The sequence below is a fragment of the Centruroides sculpturatus genome, unplaced genomic scaffold (assembly GCF_000671375.1).
Source record: "Centruroides sculpturatus isolate CEXI.00-Female unplaced genomic scaffold, Cexi_2.0 scaffold2011, whole genome shotgun sequence".
NCBI lineage: Eukaryota > Metazoa > Arthropoda > Arachnida > Scorpiones > Buthidae > Centruroides > Centruroides sculpturatus.
In genome coordinates, this window is record NW_019392608.1 from 16,486 (window position 1) to 33,473 (window position 16,988).

The 16,988-nt window shown below is 27.1% G+C and overlaps 1 protein-coding gene across 2 annotated transcripts in view; it reads right to left on the bottom strand.

Moving 5' to 3' along the window:
• The window catches only part of LOC111617654 (acyl-CoA:lysophosphatidylglycerol acyltransferase 1-like), a 59,310-nt gene that overhangs the window by 7,876 nt on the left and 34,446 nt on the right, over positions 1 to 16,988 (bottom strand). For both annotated transcript variants that reach the window (XM_023358927.1, XM_023358928.1), the window contains exons 3-6: positions 15,935 to 16,159; positions 4,192 to 4,406; positions 3,679 to 3,815; positions 3,453 to 3,592 (exon numbers count right to left, since the gene is read on the bottom strand). In XM_023358927.1, coding sequence (XP_023214695.1) covers positions 3,453 to 3,592; positions 3,679 to 3,815; positions 4,192 to 4,406; positions 15,935 to 16,159 — 717 coding nt within the window. The remainder of the gene's footprint in view (positions 1 to 3,452; positions 3,593 to 3,678; positions 3,816 to 4,191; positions 4,407 to 15,934; positions 16,160 to 16,988) is intronic.

Here is a 16,988-nt window from a genome sequence, read left to right on the forward strand (position 1 = left end):
TTCGAATATTGGTTCGATTATAGAACGATTGTAAACGTTCCAGAAACGTTGAAAATAGTTCGTTTGACTAAACGTAAAAATTCTCTAATTAGTCTGGAAACGGGGGACCTAATTCTTGCATTTTGTGAAAACGAGTAAGATTAGCTATAATGTAATTATCTTAATCTTCACTATCATTACTTTTTGTCCAGCGAAGCAGGTCCTTGCAGCTAGATCCTAGATTACTTAGAAAAACAGTCTTTTATATATATATAAAAAAACTATATTACATAAAAATAAAAACCCAGCAAAGTGGGTCCTTACAGCTAGTATATATATATATATATATTATTAACACCATAAAAATCTTTTAATCATATAAAATTGTTTACAACGTTACACGATTGTTTCAAAATTTTCACAATTTGTCTATTTGACCTTTTATGTTCACAAAATTATAACTTGCCACAAGTAACAAATGAAATTGCAAATTAATCTTCAGTGACATCAAAGATACAAGTACCAAAAAATTGCAAATTTGCATAAATGAGACATACATGTGCTCTACAATGGAAAATATATCATTTAAATCTATCTGTTTGCAACACCTAAAAATCAATAAAATAATTAATTTTTTAAAATTTCTACAAATTATTTTGATGTATTATTGTTACATTCCTGAATGTGAAACAATGTAAATTTTTCAGATGACCATTTGCAAATTTTTTAAAGAGAAAATATCAATTTGTGGTGGACATTGTGCAACACGCTGTACACATATCTGCAAGTTATTTCATTTCACACTGGCAATTCCATTTGTATCATCTCAAATTAATTTATAACATTTTCAATCATTTGAATACACACAAACCAAAATTTCTTTTAGAAATGGATTGATATATTGAGAATATAATAGACTAATAATTCAGTTTGTAAACTACAAGCAAAGTTGCTGAAATAAAAATGTAATTACTAAAAAATTTTTTAATTTTGTTCTTATATAAAATAAGTAGAAATTAGGCTACAATTTTCAAACTGCAGACCTATTAATTTCTACTAGTAGCCATCTTTCTGTCCTTCCTTAATCTTGAGAACAGAATTAGACAGATGAAAGTTGAGATCAGATATGGAAAGCTCCGACTGACTATATACAAACTTCCAGTTTGTACTGAAAGTCACATTACTTCAATTCATAAATTTTCTCCAGAGTTAGATAGATGACTGCATGACTCTATTGTTAACAGAAAAAGTGTGATATACAGGGGCAAGACACTACTAAAACTAAAAGCTATATTTTAAATTAAATAAATTAAAAATATTATTAAAAATTGCAGCCTGGTATTGTGACCATATCACAATAAATAATTGCTCGTTATATGTACAGATATTCTTAAGCACAATTTATCAGTAAGAGAAGTACTTTATGAAACTATACTCATCGATTGGAATAAGATGATTGTCAATTGATTAGATAGTTTAAGATTTATATTGATTGGCAAAATAGAAAACTGTGTTCTCAAACATTCTCAGTTCAAATGGTTTTATCTTTGAATAAAGCAACTCCTTATAGTTTTAATATGATTTCATATTTCTCTTCTATTATATTTTCATATTTCTATTCTATTATATTCTCTTATAGTTTTAATATGATTTCATATTTCTCTTCTATTATATTACATGAGCATTTCTTTTCTATTTTAACATTTGCATTCAATATAATTTTACTACTTTAACCTCAGACTTATGAATGAGTAGCAGTATTAATTATAGCCATTATTACAGATTCATATTATCACTTGAATAATTAAGTTATAATATAAATCTATTTAATTTTATTTAAACTGTTACCACTCATGATTAACTATACGTTAAAACCAATTCCAGTGTTTTTTCAAATGGCATTTTGCTGCTTTTGACCAATGTTCAAAATTGGAAATTATTTTTCATTTTCAACCAATTTATTGTGTGTTCTGTTACAAATTTTTCGTCTGAGTTTAAATATTCACACAGATACATTATTAACAAAATCTAATGTAATGTAAGTATCAATCTAGTGTATTTAATATACTAGATTGATTCTCAGATTTTATTTATATTTGAATTTTCATTAATATTTCTGCTTTGTCCTGTTTGAATATTACACATTTAACAAAGACTCATTTTTGAAATGGCTTCACATGCATAAGATAATTACTATAAAGTTATTAAATTTTTCAAATTCTTATATAATATTTTTACATTGAAATTTTGGAATCTTTAAAATCTAGCAAGAGAAACAAACAAGTAAATGTGTTTTAATGCATTTTAAAATGATTATAAATTCAATTTTCTTACCTGAAGAAGTATTTTGTTGTGCAGTTACAGCAGTGCCTGTATCCATTATAATTGTCACCGTATGTTCATTCTACAATAAAAGTAAATAAATAAATGAACAAAATTATTTTACATAGTTTCACATATTAAAGATGTACTTAAATACTAAAATTATAGAAAGTTAAATTTATCCAGTTATAACTTACTATTAAGCAATTATAGAAAATGCTTTGTTGTGTACAAATATGTAATATCATAAGTATTAAATGATAATGTATTATTCATTAATATAACAATATTACATTTAAATAATTATTTAATACTTTAAAATAAAATTTCAACAAATCATATTCTAAAAGATATTGAATTCTGCAAATATAATTTTTCAAACTTTTATAGATTTCTTTCAGATCTGATTTTAAAAATCTTGTATATTAAATATTTTAATTCTAATCTAAACCATTTAAAATATAGTTTGAATTCGATGCTTGTCTCCAGATTCATCTATTTTTGTTGCATTAACTCTTACTTCCAGTTTAGTACAACATGGAAACATTGTAAAAACAACTAAACAGCATTTTTTAAAGACAATTTTGAAATTTATTATTTTGAAGATTATCCAAATGAAACTTTCAGTGTTTAAAAAAATAATTCTTTAGTTTTTAATTATGTAATGAGGCATTTTAATAAAACACTTAATATTTATATTTTAAGCTGCACAATATTCTTAGTGCATTAAAAATATTTGCTTTAATAGAGCATAAAATCCCCCCAAATTCAAGCATTCACATCCATCTTCAGGAATGAAAATTGTGAAAAACCAAAGAATTTTTTGTTTTATGCTCCGTTAAGAACAATATTTTTTCCATATTTTAAATTTGTAGATTCTTATGTATTATTTTCCAGATAAACATTGCTGACAACATATTATAATAGTAAACTATTTATAAAATGTATAATTTTATTTTATTTTTATATTTAAATAAATATTGTTTATATTTTGCAATATCTATCATACTATTCATTTCAAAATACAGTAGAGCTTCGATTATCCGACTCAATTGGGGACTGGGGTTGGTCGGATAATTGAAAAGTCAGATAACCGAAAAGTATGAAAAAATCCATCATTAGTGTAGTATATTATTATATCNTATATGTACTAAGTATATCTGAGTTCCTTCTTTGTTTTAAATTCTCTTCCACTTTCCCAGGACGGAGTGAATTTATAATGGTATACATAGCTCCTACTCGAGGCAGTGTTACATGCTGCAAAAAGGGATAATTGTTTTTCTTAGCATACCTGTTAAAGGAAATAAAAAATAAATATCAAAATATATCATCTATTTATACAATTTAACTATAAAATTTCAATAAAATTATGTATACTTTTGACTTGTTTCTCTTCTTTTTCTCAGGAATCCACCTTCTGGAAACAGCACTAACCACTGTCTTGTACGAGGCATATAAACATCGAAAAGATGATCTTCTAAAGATTTTAATTGACTACTGCGTACATTTTTACCCTAGTAAAAAATTTAATTTTAGAATAAATAAATAAAGACACAATAAAATTAATTTATACTGTATTATTCTCATACTGTTCTGTGTGGTTTTTAACACTGATATAAATTATGCAAATTTACAAAATATCCTAGATTAATCCAAAAATAATAATGATTTCAATTATTTTATTAATACCTACATAAATTTACTATTAAAGCTATATATATCATAACTATTGATAATTTTCAATAATTAGAGAATTAACAATATAAAAAATGTCTTCATATAAAACTAATAATAATACTGACAATAATAAAAAATTAATTCTGTAGAAATTTCTTGCATCATCATTAAGAACTTAAAATAAATGGAGGAAAATGAATGTTAATCAATTACCTGAGTTATAAAAAAATCTCCACGAGTTGATGAGACAAGACCAAAATTGGTGTATCGAAACAAATGATCCATGATCCACAATACACCTTCTAGAACTCCAGTCTTATTCTCGAAGGCAGTCATTAAAAGTGGTACATCACTCGTCGATTGATGATTAACCAAAATTAAACAACGCTGTTCCAAACAGGGTGTGATATCTTCTCCTATTTCTACAACTAAGAATTTAAAGGATGGCTGTTCAGTATAATTTTTTTTCAATGTACTACTTAGTTTTAATTTGAGTGTGTTTTTCGTGTTGGAACAAATTATTTGGTTTTACATGTAATCGTATGGGAAAAAATGATTCACCTTATGACATTTTCATGATACGATCTCAGTTTCGGAATGGATTAATTTCATATCCTGATGTACCACTGTATAAAGTTTCTACAGCACTTTGCAGTCAGTATGCTGAATGAAACAGCAAAATACAGTATTTATGACAAGTTTTATTGACAAAACATTAGAGTACAATCAAACTGTACAAGGAATCAGTGGCTGCACTACTTTAGAGTAAATGTTCAATGTGACGACCACCAACTTCGTTACATAACGTGCAACGACTAACCATGTTTTGTCCAACTCTCTGTAAGAGGCCACGCTTCCTTCTGATGTTATTAAATGCTGTAAAGATTCCCTCCGTAAACTCATAAACTGTTCCTACAGGTGTTGCGTACACAAGTGACTTTACATAACCTCAGAGGAAGAAGTCAAGAACAATAACATGACGTCAATGGACAGAAGGGTAGCTACCAAAGTGAAGGGCGGTCAAGCACTTCCTACTGCTGTAGAAACTTTATATCACATTTCCAGTTATGGATTCCTTATATCAAAATGTTCAAAATTTCATCCTCTACAATCCCCCAAATTTTTAAAACGTCATTCTGATACACCCTGTATACTGATATACAACACACATATTACCATCAGAATACATATTTTATTTAATAATTATTATGACTTACATCTTGGCAAGATCAGGTAAATAAAAATTAATTTTAAATTTAAAAAGTTTAATGATGAATATGAAAGTATGCTATTTTAAAATTTCATAAACTCTTTTTCTAATCTACTAATTCAACAATTTTAATATAGCTAAAAAATAACACAATTAAGAATTTTTAAAACTTCTTAAAGAAAATTAAATGTATTTTAGAATCTACAGGATTTAATTTTTACTGAAGTGGAGTCACATGTAGTTTATAAAAATATTTATGAATAATCAAACATGCTTTAACTTCTCAAAAGATTATTATTTTAAGAATTAAATTTGAGAACTATTTATCATCAACTATAAATTCTGTATGTATAATAAGTATCTAATTCAAATTCATCATGCTATTATTATTTTTTAAAATTTATTTAGAAAAGAATAATCAAGCTCTTATTCTTAAATTTACAAAATATAACATATTTGTTCTAATACAATATAATAAGACAAATGAATTTTGTAATATTAATATTTTATATACATTAATACATAATTTTGTAAGTTATATATACAGAGTAAAACTTATTTAAAACATATTGTATTGGTCAGAATTTTGTTTTGTAGATGTTACCGGTAAGTTTTATTAATGTATAAAAAATGTTATAACTCATATTCAGAACTGCTTCTTCTCCAACATAGGTATTATATGTTTCAAATATATGCTGAAAGACCAAAATGTATATGTAGTGACAGAAGAAATAAAAAACAAGTGTATAAAAATGCAGTGTGTTTTAATTGCTTTGTTCTCAAGAACATACAACTTGCTAGATTCAGTATTTAATTAACTATTGTTGGACTAACTTAGAACTTTTTAATTTTTATTTAATAATAACTACACTTACCGTAACACTATCTATAACAAATATGGAGACGTTTTTAGTCAGAAGGCCAGTTCCTATTTCAGAATGAACTCAAAATGGATGCATAATGTACACATAAGTGGCATTTGGCAAACATGCACCAATAATGCATATAAACTATACTTACATGTCTACTGAGGAAGATATCCAAAAATATATTTTCATAAAAAATAAATTTAATTTTGCTGCCACAAATTTGACTATTTTATATTTTATCAGGATGCGCTAGAAGCCATAAAAGACCACAGATTTCCCCAGGTCTATAAGAATAGCTGAACTTAGAAATTAATTTTTGTTTTCATGTCAGTAATAATATATTAAATTTTGGCTAGTTTTACGAAATTTTCAGGTGGCACTGATTGCTTCTTCTACTGCAGTGATTCTCAACCACTGTGCTGCAAGGTTTTTGAAGTGTGCCGCCACTGCGAACATCCACACATAAGAAACGTCAGATAAGTAGTTTAATCAGTTCTATCTTCCTGGAAATCGTAACTGGTGTTACCGGTAACTGCCATTAGTTACCAAGGAATTTAGAAAATGTGACCTAAATAATCAACTGCGTTTAAAAATCACTGTTATGACGTCACCTGTTGTCCTGCAGTACTTACTGAAGTAACCATGTGTGCCGCCAAAATTTTAAATTATTAAAAGTGTTCCACAACAAAATAAAGGTAGAGAATCACTGTTCTATTGTCTAGTTAATATAAAGAGAGTGAAAATGTTTTCTGAAATGTATTTTATATATTCTTTTTTTGCCTGAGGAAGTCATTTTGAAATGTTGAAAGTACTTGTACAGTATTTAATTCATCAAACAAATAAATTTAATGCTAAAAGATAGTACAATTTCTTGTGTATATTCAAACTACCTTGACCAGTAAAATGATCAGAATAAACTATATATTACTGGTTTGCATTTCATTAGCATATATAATTTTATTAGTACCTAAACTGCTANGGGTCCTTGCAGCTAGATCCTAGATTACTTAGAAAAACAGTCTTTTATATATATATAAAAAAACTATATTACATAAAAATAAAAACCCAGCAAAGTGGGTCCTTACAGCTAGTATATATATATATATATATTATTAACACCATAAAAATCTTTTAATCATATAAAATTGTTTACAACGTTACACGATTGTTTCAAAATTTTCACAATTTGTCTATTTGACCTTTTATGTTCACAAAATTATAACTTGCCACAAGTAACAAATGAAATTGCAAATTAATCTTCAGTGACATCAAAGATACAAGTACCAAAAAATTGCAAATTTGCATAAATGAGACATACATGTGCTCTACAATGGAAAATATATCATTTAAATCTATCTGTTTGCAACACCTAAAAATCAATAAAATAATTAATTTTTTAAAATTTCTACAAATTATTTTGATGTATTATTGTTACATTCCTGAATGTGAAACAATGTAAATTTTTCAGATGACCATTTGCAAATTTTTTAAAGAGAAAATATCAATTTGTGGTGGACATTGTGCAACACGCTGTACACATATCTGCAAGTTATTTCATTTCACACTGGCAATTCCATTTGTATCATCTCAAATTAATTTATAACATTTTCAATCATTTGAATACACACAAACCAAAATTTCTTTTAGAAATGGATTGATATATTGAGAATATAATAGACTAATAATTCAGTTTGTAAACTACAAGCAAAGTTGCTGAAATAAAAATGTAATTACTAAAAAATTTTTTAATTTTGTTCTTATATAAAATAAGTAGAAATTAGGCTACAATTTTCAAACTGCAGACCTATTAATTTCTACTAGTAGCCATCTTTCTGTCCTTCCTTAATCTTGAGAACAGAATTAGACAGATGAAAGTTGAGATCAGATATGGAAAGCTCCGACTGACTATATACAAACTTCCAGTTTGTACTGAAAGTCACATTACTTCAATTCATAAATTTTCTCCAGAGTTAGATAGATGACTGCATGACTCTATTGTTAACAGAAAAAGTGTGATATACAGGGGCAAGACACTACTAAAACTAAAAGCTATATTTTAAATTAAATAAATTAAAAATATTATTAAAAATTGCAGCCTGGTATTGTGACCATATCACAATAAATAATTGCTCGTTATATGTACAGATATTCTTAAGCACAATTTATCAGTAAGAGAAGTACTTTATGAAACTATACTCATCGATTGGAATAAGATGATTGTCAATTGATTAGATAGTTTAAGATTTATATTGATTGGCAAAATAGAAAACTGTGTTCTCAAACATTCTCAGTTCAAATGGTTTTATCTTTGAATAAAGCAACTCCTTATAGTTTTAATATGATTTCATATTTCTCTTCTATTATATTTTCATATTTCTATTCTATTATATTTCTATTCTATTATATTCTCTTATAGTTTTAATATGATTTCATATTTCTCTTCTATTATATTACATGAGCATTTCTTTTCTATTTTAACATTTGCATTCAATATAATTTTACTACTTTAACCTCAGACTTATGAATGAGTAGCAGTATTAATTATAGCCATTATTACAGATTCATATTATCACTTGAATAATTAAGTTATAATATAAATCTATTTAATTTTATTTAAACTGTTACCACTCATGATTAACTATACGTTAAAACCAATTCCAGTGTTTTTTCAAATGGCATTTTGCTGCTTTTGACCAATGTTCAAAATTGGAAATTATTTTTCATTTTCAACCAATTTATTGTGTGTTCTGTTACAAATTTTTCGTCTGAGTTTAAATATTCACACAGATACATTATTAACAAAATCTAATGTAATGTAAGTATCAATCTAGTGTATTTAATATACTAGATTGATTCTCAGATTTTATTTATATTTGAATTTTCATTAATATTTCTGCTTTGTCCTGTTTGAATATTACACATTTAACAAAGACTCATTTTTGAAATGGCTTCACATGCATAAGATAATTACTATAAAGTTATTAAATTTTTCAAATTCTTATATAATATTTTTACATTGAAATTTTGGAATCTTTAAAATCTAGCAAGAGAAACAAACAAGTAAATGTGTTTTAATGCATTTTAAAATGATTATAAATTCAATTTTCTTACCTGAAGAAGTATTTTGTTGTGCAGTTACAGCAGTGCCTGTATCCATTATAATTGTCACCGTATGTTCATTCTACAATAAAAGTAAATAAATAAATGAACAAAATTATTTTACATAGTTTCACATATTAAAGATGTACTTAAATACTAAAATTATAGAAAGTTAAATTTATCCAGTTATAACTTACTATTAAGCAATTATAGAAAATGCTTTGTTGTGTACAAATATGTAATATCATAAGTATTAAATGATAATGTATTATTCATTAATATAACAATATTACATTTAAATAATTATTTAATACTTTAAAATAAAATTTCAACAAATCATATTCTAAAAGATATTGAATTCTGCAAATATAATTTTTCAAACTTTTATAGATTTCTTTCAGATCTGATTTTAAAAATCTTGTATATTAAATATTTTAATTCTAATCTAAACCATTTAAAATATAGTTTGAATTCGATGCTTGTCTCCAGATTCATCTATTTTTGTTGCATTAACTCTTACTTCCAGTTTAGTACAACATGGAAACATTGTAAAAACAACTAAACAGCATTTTTTAAAGACAATTTTGAAATTTATTATTTTGAAGATTATCCAAATGAAACTTTCAGTGTTTAAAAAAATAATTCTTTAGTTTTTAATTATGTAATGAGGCATTTTAATAAAACACTTAATATTTATATTTTAAGCTGCACAATATTCTTAGTGCATTAAAAATATTTGCTTTAATAGAGCATAAAATCCCCCCAAATTCAAGCATTCACATCCATCTTCAGGAATGAAAATTGTGAAAAACCAAAGAATTTTTTGTTTTATGCTCCGTTAAGAACAATATTTTTTCCATATTTTAAATTTGTAGATTCTTATGTATTATTTTCCAGATAAACATTGCTGACAACATATTATAATAGTAAACTATTTATAAAATGTATAATTTTATTTTATTTTTATATTTAAATAAATATTGTTTATATTTTGCAATATCTATCATACTATTCATTTCAAAATACAGTAGAGCTTCGATTATCCGACTCAATTGGGGACTGGGGTTGGTCGGATAATTGAAAAGTCAGATAACCGAAAAGTATGAAAAAATCCATCATTAGTGTAGTATATTATTATATCCCATGTAATTAGTATATTAGTATATTGCTATTAACCTACTTCACGTTGAATTTTCCTCCATGTTAAGCCTAACAAAAATTTTTTTTAAATAATAATCGTCTGTATTGTACCATTAAAAATTATTTTTAAATTATTTTATTGCTCACAAAACAAACAACCACTCATAATTACAAAATTAAGCCTTGTTTAAATACTTTCCTCCCTTTCATGGTCGAGCCAGTGTTGCCAGCTAAAACACGTAAAAGTACTATTAAAGTAGCCAAGACATATTGTAGCGCCACATCACTAGCGGATACTTGAATTTGCCGAATAGAACACGGTCGGTTAACCAAGGTGACGGTTAATCGAGAATCGGATAATCGATGCTCTACTGTATATCTAATTATTTCAAAATACTGTATTTACTCCGTTTTTTACAAGTTTCCACCTCTTGAAGTTTTTATTGTATTATACAGGGTGTATCAGAATGGCATTTAAAAAATTTGGGGGATTGTAAAGGATGAAATTTTGAACATTTTGATATAAGGAACCCATAGCCGGAAATGTGATACAGTGGTACCTCAGGATACGAACGCCCAGCATATGAAATTTTCACGATACGACACGAAATTCGAACATATTTTTGCTCCACGATACGAACAAAACTCACCATATAACATTACATTAGTTTGCAGCGCCATTTTTTATTCACTTCTGTTCGTTGGTCTCAGTCCACCTGTTTGCTTCATTGTGGAAGGATCTCGCTCGATAAAGGAAATTGTGAGGTATTATTAGAAAGTGACTGATTTTATTGAAAAGAAACATCCCGAAAAGGTTCACACTGACCATATTGCTGCTCAGAGTAATGACATTTGCCTAAGTCATTTTTAGAAAAATTTTAAAAAGTAGGCAAAGCAAAACTGCTTTGGATGGATATTTTACCAAGCGACCTCTATCCAGTGAAAGTGCTGGTGGAAGTGAAGGAAAGAAAGCAAAAAGCAGTGATTAAAAATTAAAAAATAAAATAACACTAATTTTTAAAAATCTTTTCTAAGTTATTTTTAAGTTATTGTTACATTATGTTATGTAAGCTAAGCTTTAGTATCATTTCCCTCCTCCCTCTCTTCCGCCACAGTTTACACCTCCACCGTCGTCTATCCTCAAAGGTAAAGTGCATATAAAAACTACATTTTTTTAATCAATTATTATTCTATTATGGTTATTTATACATTTACAAATACAAAACGCATTTTTCAGTGTTTTCCTTACTATAATTTTTTTTTTTCAATGTACTACTTAGTTTTAATTTGAGTGTGTTTTTCGTGTTGGAACAAATTATTTGGTTTTACATGTAATCGTATGGGAAAAAATGATTCACCTTATGACATTTTCATGATACGATCTCAGTTTCGGAATGGATTAATTTCATATCCTGATGTACCACTGTATAAAGTTTCTACAGCACTTTGCAGTCAGTATGCTGAATGAAACAGCAAAATACAGTATTTATGACAAGTTTTATTGACAAAACAGTAGAGTACAATCAAACTGTACAAGGAATCAGTGGCTGCACTACTTTAGAGTAAATGTTCAATGTGACGACCACCAACTTCGTTACATAACGTGCAACGACTAACCATGTTTTGTCCAACTCTCTGTAAGAGGCCACGCTTCCTTCTGATGTTATTAAATGCTGTAAAGATTCCCTCCGTAAACTCATAAACTGTTCCTACAGGTGTTGCGTACACAAGTGACTTTACATAACCTCAGAGGAAGAAGTCAAGAACAATAACATGACGTCAATGGACAGAAGGGTAGCTACCAAAGTGAAGGGCGGTCAAGCACTTCCTACTGCTGTAGAAACTTTATATCACATTTCCAGTTATGGATTCCTTATATCAAAATGTTCAAAATTTCATCCTCTACAATCCCCCAAATTTTTAAAACGTCATTCTGATACACCCTGTATACTGATATACAACACACATATTACCATCAGAATACATATTTTATTTAATAATTATTATGACTTACATCTTGGCAAGATCAGGTAAATAAAAATTAATTTTAAATTTAAAAAGTTTAATGATGAATATGAAAGTATGCTATTTTAAAATTTCATAAACTCTTTTTCTAATCTACTAATTCAACAATTTTAATATAGCTAAAAAATAACACAATTAAGAATTTTTAAAACTTCTTAAAGAAAATTAAATGTATTTTAGAATCTACAGGATTTAATTTTTACTGAAGTGGAGTCACATGTAGTTTATAAAAATATTTATGAATAATCAAACATGCTTTAACTTCTCAAAAGATTATTATTTTAAGAATTAAATTTGAGAACTATTTATCATCAACTATAAATTCTGTATGTATAATAAGTATCTAATTCAAATTCATCATGCTATTATTATTTTTTAAAATTTATTTAGAAAAGAATAATCAAGCTCTTATTCTTAAATTTACAAAATATAACATATTTGTTCTAATACAATATAATAAGACAAATGAATTTTGTAATATTAATATTTTATATACATTAATACATAATTTTGTAAGTTATATATACAGAGTAAAACTTATTTAAAACATATTGTATTGGTCAGAATTTTGTTTTGTAGATGTTACCGGTAAGTTTTATTAATGTATAAAAAATGTTATAACTCATATTCAGAACTGCTTCTTCTCCAACATAGGTATTATATGTTTCAAATATATGCTGAAAGACCAAAATGTATATGTAGTGACAGAAGAAATAAAAAACAAGTGTATAAAAATGCAGTGTGTTTTAATTGCTTTGTTCTCAAGAACATACAACTTGCTAGATTCAGTATTTAATTAACTATTGTTGGACTAACTTAGAACTTTTTAATTTTTATTTAATAATAACTACACTTACCGTAACACTATCTATAACAAATATGGAGACGTTTTTAGTCAGAAGGCCAGTTCCTATTTCAGAATGAACTCAAAATGGATGCATAATGTACACATAAGTGGCATTTGGCAAACATGCACCAATAATGCATATAAACTATACTTACATGTCTACTGAGGAAGATATCCAAAAATATATTTTCATAAAAAATAAATTTAATTTTGCTGCCACAAATTTGACTATTTTATATTTTATCAGGATGCGCTAGAAGCCATAAAAGACCACAGATTTCCCCAGGTCTATAAGAATAGCTGAACTTAGAAATTAATTTTTGTTTTCATGTCAGTAATAATATATTAAATTTTGGCTAGTTTTACGAAATTTTCAGGTGGCACTGATTGCTTCTTCTACTGCAGTGATTCTCAACCACTGTGCTGCAAGGTTTTTGAAGTGTGCCGCCACTGCGAACATCCACACATAAGAAACGTCAGATAAGTAGTTTAATCAGTTCTATCTTCCTGGAAATCGTAACTGGTGTTACCGGTAACTGCCATTAGTTACCAAGGAATTTAGAAAATGTGACCTAAATAATCAACTGCGTTTAAAAATCACTGTTATGACGTCACCTGTTGTCCTGCAGTACTTACTGAAGTAACCATGTGTGCCGCCAAAATTTTAAATTATTAAAAGTGTTCCACAACAAAATAAAGGTAGAGAATCACTGTTCTATTGTCTAGTTAATATAAAGAGAGTGAAAATGTTTTCTGAAATGTATTTTATATATTCTTTTTTTGCCTGAGGAAGTCATTTTGAAATGTTGAAAGTACTTGTACAGTATTTAATTCATCAAACAAATAAATTTAATGCTAAAAGATAGTACAATTTCTTGTGTATATTCAAACTACCTTGACCAGTAAAATGATCAGAATAAACTATATATTACTGGTTTGCATTTCATTAGCATATATAATTTTATTAGTACCTAAACTGCTAAACATTATGAAGTACAGTAGAGCGTCGATTTTCCGAATCAATTGGGGACTGGGGTTGTTCGTATAACTGATATTTCGGATAACCGATTTATGTACGAAAAAATAGTTTAACGTATCCGATGTTGAAANACGCTGTACACATATCTGCAAGTTATTTCATTTCACACTGGCATTATTACTGTTATATAGAAAGTAACATTCAGTATAAGGATACTAGTTCCCATTTCAAGTGTATAATTAATTTTTTTTTAAATCAAAATTTTCATAAATAAATATTTAAATACTACATTAGTAACAGATATCAAATGGGTATGTGCAAAGGAAATAATAACCACCCTTGATTAGTAATGGCAAAGAAAATATGCAATTTATAGTAGTAGTCTCTCTCATGTTTCTGTACCGTTTATGTCAAATAAGTGATTTATCTATGTACTGTACATAAAAATGTAATGTTAGTTTGTTCCTAATAGCTAATCTCCGAAAGTTCTTCACTGATTCCTTTGAAATTTTCACACAACATTCCGTTTGAATATGGGCATGTTTTTATATAATATACAGTTTGAAATTCTGTCCCCACGTGAGTTTATAATAAAAAAAAGTTATTTTTTAATGAAATCTCATAACAGATGGTGCCACACACAATTTTAACTTTGTACTAGTGTGTCTTATTTTTTCTTAAACAAATATTTTCACCTGGAAAATTATGAAATATTTAGCTATAAAAGTTTAAAAATTAAATAAATCTTATTTACAATTCCATATTTTTTTTTGTAGTCTATTGACATATAGTTCAAGAGACATTTCTGAGAACAAAACTTCGGTTCAAGACATTAAACTTACTGGAGATGCACTCTCTTAACGACATTTTCTCACAATCCAACTGCACAATAAGAGCAGGGATACTACCACATAAATTTCAATCAGAAAAATTTTAGAATTATTTTTAAAGGTAAATTTGATGTTTAAAGAGGAATTAATCTATATAAATAAAAATTTAATGTTTGTTTTTTCAAAATCTTAAATCTCTGAAAGTTCTTCACTGCTTGCTTTCAAATTTTGACACAATGTTGCATTCAAATATGCGCATTTTCATATTATATAGATGTCGAAATTCCCTCCATGTAGGGGAAACAGACAGGATTAAGGCTTACCGTGAAGAACTCAGTTTCTATTATACTATTCTATGTGCGGTTTTTTGCACTTTTGATTGTGTTTTAATAGGGTACGTCAAGAGAATGTACACTAAAAAGAGATTTTTCAAAATTCCCTCCCGCGGGGAGTGTTATACATTTATAGTAGATACATTTTGAGCCGTAGCAACGCGTGGCCGGGTACAGCTAGTGTTAAAATAAAGACAGTTGCGCAAATTCATTTACACATTTCCTTTAATTTGCAAGAAAGTGTATTTATAACACATTACTAATTTAACAAAAGTTAGCCCTTAAAGAATGTTTACAATAACCTTATTTGTATAATTGCACTATTTCAATTCTTTAGTTCATAAATTATATGAAATATTTTATTATAGTGAAATATTTAAATATTTAAAAGTTCATTTCAGCAATTTTTATATAATTTGAATCCAGATTAAAATTTTGAAGTTTTCTTTAGTTCATGATAATGGTCTTAAACCAATCTAAAATTAAGAGCTATTGACAATGAATACTTTATATGAAGGTTTCAAAACATACGGTGTTCAAAAAATTAACATGGTCAGCCTGTATCATATTTTAATCCAAAAAAATTTAATTTTTATAATATAAAGTATATAAGAATTAAACTTACTATAATATTTAGCCCACCAACTCCATGATGCTACTGAACACAGCATCCATTTCAAAAGTTTACCTTCTAAGTACCAATAAAAATTCGGATGTACCACTCTAATTGGAAACAGGAACAGCCAACACCATAAAAGATAGGAAGGGATAGTATATAAATTGTTAAGAACAACGTATATCAGCATTAAACCACATCGAATAATATGAAGTATGTGACGAATTTCCATCACTGAAACAAACAAGAAAAAAATTATTATTTTTTTATTTTTTATATAAAACTATTCTATTTTACAAAAAAACTAATTCAAATAGTTTAATTAAAATAAATAAACTTTAATTAATAAATCATAATTTTTTGTTGCTTATAAAGCTTACATCTATATAACAATTTTCTAATTTAAATGAGCATTTTTCACATTTAATATATTTATGATGTTGATGTTTTATAACCATTCATGATTATAAAACACAACATTATTTTATATCAGTTTTAAAAATATCGAGTTATAAATAATGCAAAATTAAAGTTAGTATCATTACAAAATTATTAATTTTAATATTTATTTATTGCTGCTAATATTTATTAATTCAACAAGTAATTTTATATGTTTTTATTCATATTAACATATTTAAATTACCAAATTTGTGATAATCTATATTATATATATAAAAATGGACATGTATGTCCCTATATTTCACTTTTTCGCCAAAACTACACATCGCACGTGAATGGTGTTTGTATGTGGTGGTAGCCCCAAGTCTCCATTCGTGCATAGGTGTGGTTGCGTCTCGATAGCTATAAGAGTGTGGGAGATATGAGGCTGAAAGTGGCTTTCTATTTCGAATGTTTTGTTCGATTTTTTCGAATTTGTTCGAATTAAATTCAAACATAAAATTCGAATTGGTTCGATTATAGAACGATTGTAAACGTTCCAGAAACGTTGAAAATAGTTCGTTTGACTAAACGTAAAAATTCTCTAATTAGTCTGGAAACGGGGGACCTAATTCTTGCATTTTGTGAAAACGAGTAAGATTAGCTATAATGTAATTATCTTAAT